The sequence below is a fragment of the Geospiza fortis genome, unplaced genomic scaffold, assembly GCF_000277835.1.
Source record: "Geospiza fortis unplaced genomic scaffold, GeoFor_1.0 scaffold403, whole genome shotgun sequence".
NCBI classification, from domain to species: Eukaryota; Metazoa; Chordata; class Aves; order Passeriformes; family Thraupidae; genus Geospiza; species Geospiza fortis.
The window spans coordinates 2,574,190-2,580,427 of NW_005054336.1; the positions used below are offsets into that span (position 1 = coordinate 2,574,190).

The window sequence follows — 6,238 nt, forward strand, 5'->3', positions numbered from 1 at the left end:
GAAAGAAATAATTTCAAACACACACACAAAAAAAAAAAGCTGCTGTACCACAAGTGCTGGTTTTTGCTCCGAGTATGTTTGTATAATGCTAGCGATCTTGTAGTTAAGAGTTAAGTCAAATTTGAATTCTGTCTGATTGTCACTGCAAGGAAAACCAAGTACAATTTTGCGTAGCTTCACTGGTCGTTGATCCTCATCTATTTTCAGACACACAGCAGGCATCTTACTATCTGAAAGCCATTCTGCAATCTTTAAAAAAAGTAGAACAGAAAACATAAATTTCTTTTAATTATGCTCCAGCTCTAATAGCATCACAGAATAATTAACTTAGCTTTTTTCACGTGTAAACTACCAACACATTTTTTTATCTTTTAAAACCACAGGTGAGGGTCTGCTTTTTGCAGAACCAATATTTGGACTGAAATCTCAAATCTGTTGTGATTTGTACGTAAGAGGCAAAAATCACAAGCAGAAATTTAAAACTGAAGCATGTCCATACATGGCTGACATTTCCACATGGTTGAAGGTAATCTTACATTAGCAGCAGCCTCATAGCTGTCGTCAGATGACAGCTTAAAAATTACTATTTTGCTATCAATCTAGCATTGTAATTCCAGACAAATTTCATATAACACAACTCCACCAATCAAAATACAGTTAAAATGTAACTCTTACATCTTGAGTATTTGGGATTGTTGCAGAAACAGCTACAAATCTCAAGGGAGGAACAGTGTCATGTTTCTCTAAGTGACGCCAAAGAGAAGACTGAATAGTTTTCATCCGACTGACTACTACTTCCAAAGTTGCGCCACGGCTTTCATCCTTTATAACGTGTACCTATCAGGAATTTTAAAAGATGTGCTAAATATTTTCCAGTTACAATCTGGACATGTGCTAAATACATTTAATATTTTCTAAGGTTCCTTTTATCTTCACAAAAGATACAAAAGCAGTGCATAAATCCTCACTCATTTTCTTACCTCATCGATGAGAAACAGTCGCACAAGCTGGACTATAGAGTTGTCTCTCCACCTTCTAGTCATGCTATCCCACTTTTCCTTGGAGGAAAAAACCAACACATCAAAACAACAACAGAAGCTGAATGCCAACACAAGCCACAACTATAGTACATGGAGACATGCCTAAACTTTAATAAATCTTTAAACAGAAACAAATTAATTCAAGCTAATGCCATCTATGTTTCATCTGGCACATTATTATATTACTAACTTTTGTTTATATGAACTGAGAGTGTGTACAGCAGGGTGCAGACAAACAAAAGGATCATAAAATCACTGTCTATTACCAAAAAAAAAAAAAAAAGCAGTCCTTGCAGCATACAATTAGAGGACTGCTTATGTCTGTTTATTCTAAGTTCTTGTAAGAACTGGGAATGAAACCTACAGGTGTAGTGATAATAATGTCAGCATGATGTATTTCAAATAAATCATCCATCAGTGTGTCTCCTGTCAACTCCTTGCAGGTGAGTCCTATAGGTCCAAATTTTTCTTTCCAGTCATCAAAACGCTGACTGCATAGAGCTTTTATTGGAGCCACTAAAAACAATACCAAATAATGAGAATTAAATCAGGAAAACGAAATCTTCAACTGTATTAGAAATGTATGCCATAAGCTCTTTAGTAAGATGCCTTCTCGAATTTAATATCCCTAATCTTCTGCTTTGCTTCCAGAACCATAAAATCTGTAACTGATGTTACTGTTGTTATTATCCTGCTCCATGTGCACAATCAATGTTGAGCTTTGGGCCCTAGTTCTTCCCATCAGCAAGCAGAAACAGAACCCTTTAATTAAGATTATTTATGCTCTCTCTTAATCCTTTATCCTGTTGGGTTTGATTTTTTTTTGCAGTACCACATGGAAACAATCATTCAGCTATCAAAGGTTTTCTCACAGATGGAAGAAACCACAGGAAATACATCTTTTCTAATGGAAGATCATACAAATACCAACCTTTTCTCAGTTCAGAATTATTTGAATACTCTGCATTCAGAGAACAAAGTATAAGTGAGAAATCATCCAAGAGCAAGAGACAGACCTTTATTTCTTCTGGTACTCTATCAAAATCAAATGTACAGTTAGGTGTAGGGTCATATGAAGCAGCTAACACAGCAGGTAGCAGTTCTCATGAACAGAGTCCTAAAACAATCTACTTATGTATTTTTTTTCCTGAGAATACACCCTGTACAATTGCAGACTCTTTTTTCCCAGAAATCAGACATAAGGACAATAAGGACTGATATTAACAATACATGTAAGGCTATACTAGATGATTAATCTATATGGAAAATGCAGTGATTTAAGTGAAAGAGGCAATCTATGCAAGAGCCCTAAACAGCCCTAGTATAATAGATCTTGCAGTGATTACATTCTAGGTTAGTTAGAGGCACTGGAATATGAACAATTTCTGCATATTAGCTCACAAATGACCTCTAAAATGAAGAAATTTAAGGAACCAGTCTCTGTTTCAGAAAGAGGTGTAAAATCTCATAAGAGTATCAGAGAAATAATTAGCTCCAGCAAACTGATTAAGCTACCAGCAAGTAATTCACAAAATCACAAAGCTAATCATCTTCAGCAATGCAAGAATGAGAAAAGCAAGTGATTGCTCCTGCAACTACAGTCACTGGTCCTTCCATGTAAAGCTACTGGAAAACAACTCCACAGAACTACTGCAAGCTAATGCACATTTATGGGGCCACTGACAAACCAGGCACCAGTACTCACACCAGCAGGACATGGTCTGGTTACCACCTCTGTTCCAACATTCAGAAAACTGACAAGTCTCCTTCTCCATCATGGTGGAATCTGGAAAGGTCAGCAGATTTAACTCCACTAGCACCTAACCGCTTCCTTACTGCCAGTTCCAACCAACCAAGTTGTAGCAATTCTACCAAGACAAGTGGAAACTTGTCACCATACACTCAACCTGGTCCAGCTGACAGAGAGCCTGTAGCACATGCCTGTTTCTAAGATCAGTTTACAATACACAGTACAATCTAAAGCAACACTAGATTTATTGTAAGAAATTGAACAAAATGGAATTTAAAAAAAATATGAAGTTTTTGTAAATATAAGGATAAAACCTTTAATAGCAAGGCTGACAAACAGGTACAAATAAATTAAGACTAGGAAAAAATCACCAATTGAATCAAATTCACACAGTATTAACTCAGTTCTCCAGGAAAGGAAAGAAAAAAAGTGTAACTGGTGTGAGTATCTCCAAGTATTTTCATATCTCCCCACAGATCAGTTGAATTCATGAAGATCACAGTTCTGGTGCCTCTGGCGTAGTATTCAGAAAACAGCAGGAAACTTTGCCAGGTAAGTGAATACTGGAAAATTTGATCCTCATCTGAGAGCAACAGCCAGCCATACAAAAGATAGTGTCAGCCAGAAACCACACACTAAGAATTTGTTTTAATTTCGTTTGCCTCCTCCTACCTTTTTGTGTACATCTCGCCTTCTTGGAGGACAAACTTATACAGGATTTCCTAATTTTTATTTGTATAGGCAATGCTGAATACTACAACTACAAAGTGCTGCTAAATACTAATAATAGTTACAATGGTACCACAAATAAACACTAAATCAACTTTTTGAAGAATGAAGCAGGTTGTGATATCTTAATGTATTTAATCTCAATATTATTCCTGGACTCACTCCAGATCTCCGCATTCCCAGAATGATATTTTCTTTTCTGTCACCAAAATATTTAAAGCTGCATAATACTTACTGTAAACAACTTTAATATTTAACCAAGGCAGTGGGGCTTCCATGAGTAATCTGGTAATAGCTAGTTCGAACATTACAGTCTTTCCAGAGCCAGTTGGAGCACAGATCACAAAGTTCCTATCTGTATATAAAAGCTAGGAAAGAATTGCCAAGTCCTGTTAAGTTTTCAATAATGACAAATGAAAGCTTTGCATTACTGTGCTTCCTTTCCACATATTTTATCCTTCACCATCTTAGAAGCCAAGTGTGTCCATGTCAAGCTCCCTCATTCTCCTCTGACAAGATTGATTCTTCCCTCTTTCCTCCTTCACAGTGTCACTTACCCATGTCACTCCCTCACCCACCCTTCCTCCTCCTTGCAAATATATTACCAATCTGTATGCATAAATATAATTCTCATCTTAACATAAAAGTATTTTAAACTGAGAAAAACACCTTTTAAAGTTCTTCTGGTCTCTTCTTCCAGCTAAGCACAACTCTGATTAACTATTCACTGAAGAAGTTCTAGATATATTATAGTTTTCTAACTCCTTTTATGCTCTGAATATCAAAGTCCCACTTAAATTTATCTACAAAGCACTACTTGCAGCTGCAGTTTATGTTCCATACTTACATCATCCAAAGCTTTTGACTGTGCATAGTTAAAATATGGGAACTCCTTAAAAATACTTCTAAATTGGGTTGCTTGAGAGCATTAAGGAATTTAAAATACGAGAGCATAAATTATAAAATTGTAGGAATGTAAATGCATCTTGTCCTTGAAATCTAAATGCAAAATTAAAACATTCCACAATATTACACAGGCTTATAAAAAGTTATTCAAAAGTAACCTCTTAAATGATTCAGTAGTCTTAGATTCTTGGTGTGCCACACATTCCGTATCACTGAAAAAAACCACAACCTATTTGAGAGGTCTCAGGATTATACCAATAATCAAGAACCTCCTCCCTGGCACAGGCTTCATGGCATGGCAGACAGTCATGGAATGTGAAGCTGCAAGGGACAAACCAGATACATGAACAAGCAGAACACTGCTCTTAGCCTATCTAAGGTGTCAGTGGTCATATATTATTTGTAATGCAACAAATACAAAATATTTAGCATAATAAAATAGGTATTTTATGTTATTGTTATGTCTGTATGCATAGACATAACAATAACATAAAAATACCTATTTAAAACCCCTGCTCTAAATAAGTGATTTATTTTTAAACTGCAAAGCATTAATGATCCTTAATTGGTATATTCACAACAATGGAATCCTTACTAATTTTGAAAAACGTGACTTTTTAAAGCAATTTACATGAATTTAAGGTGCCTAAATGTAGACATTTCCTCTTCCTGATATTTAACCTACCATTTGACAGGTTCCTAGAAACAAAATATTGAAGAGTGTGTAAAAAACACAGAAGTTTGACAGATATAGACGAATACTTGATTATATTTCATGTTCAAGGCAGGGCCAAGAAGAAAGAAAATTATGGTAAAATCTGCTTAAATAATGGAAATACAGTATAGGCACACTACAACACAGGTACAGACCAACAAGGAATACGTTAAATTAATTTTCTTCTAAGAAAATGGGACAGAAGGTAAGATACAGTTTTCTTATAAGCCTAAATAAGAATTAATTTTTCCTTTATTTAAAGTGTATGGAGATACATGTGTGTTTGCATAGAAAATGTCTGAAATATATATTATGCAAATTAAAATTTTACATTTTATATTTTAAAAAGAAAGTTTTGAGGATAAAATTTGAACATGTGAAATAAGAACAAGCTTTCTTAGGAATGAATGATCTACAAGTTGTCTTATTTCAGTCTTGCTTTGGAAGTCAAAAGAAACACCTATTGAACATTTGATTCCCAGCATTATGCTACAAATTGAAACTATTACAATGTAATGCATTAATTTCTATGGCTACAAATCAAACACAGCAATTTTGCAAATGTAAAAGCACTGTAATAAAATCAGGAAAACCAGATCCAGCAAATACAAGGATACGTATTTCTGTAACAGCCCTCAAAATTTCCAATTTTCTTCCTGTAGCTCCTAAAGAAGTAAAAATAGTACATTTATAAAATAAGATTTATTTTCAACCAATAACCATGAAAAGTATCTTCCTGACCCCAAGCTGTGTATTCTGTAAGGAGCTTCAAGGCTGCAACAAGGTCCACGTGATAGAAAGGAGAATTTGGGCTAGGGCAGGGACGTCACTAGCTCATCATTTAAAAAGGCCATAGTGGTGGCCTTTTGATGAACTCACTTCAGTTTAAGGGTATCTTGCATGTACCAGAGACTCTAAACTTGATGCAGTATCTAGTTGTGGTCTCAAAAGTGCCAAGAAAGGGATAATCACTTCTCTAAACCTTTGTTACTGCAGGGACACACTGCTCAGTCAAGTTCAGCAAGCTGCTCACCAGGCCCCCGGCACTTCTCCACGAGCTGCCCTCAGTCACACCATCCCAGTGGAACCCAGGGGCTC

At 35.7% G+C, this 6,238-nt stretch overlaps 1 protein-coding gene across 1 annotated transcript in view; it reads right to left on the reverse strand.

The window, feature by feature from the left end:
* HFM1 (helicase for meiosis 1) overlaps nt 1-6,238 on the reverse strand; it is a 47,580-nt gene that overhangs the window by 21,262 nt on the left and 20,080 nt on the right. Inside the window, exons 7-13 of the mRNA XM_031057904.1 lie at nt 5,758-5,805; nt 4,367-4,437; nt 3,755-3,887; nt 1,405-1,556; nt 981-1,058; nt 676-837; nt 49-249 (exon numbers count right to left, since the gene is read on the reverse strand). Coding sequence (XP_030913764.1) covers nt 49-249; nt 676-837; nt 981-1,058; nt 1,405-1,556; nt 3,755-3,887; nt 4,367-4,437; nt 5,758-5,805 — 845 coding nt within the window. The remainder of the gene's footprint in view (nt 1-48; nt 250-675; nt 838-980; nt 1,059-1,404; nt 1,557-3,754; nt 3,888-4,366; nt 4,438-5,757; nt 5,806-6,238) is intronic.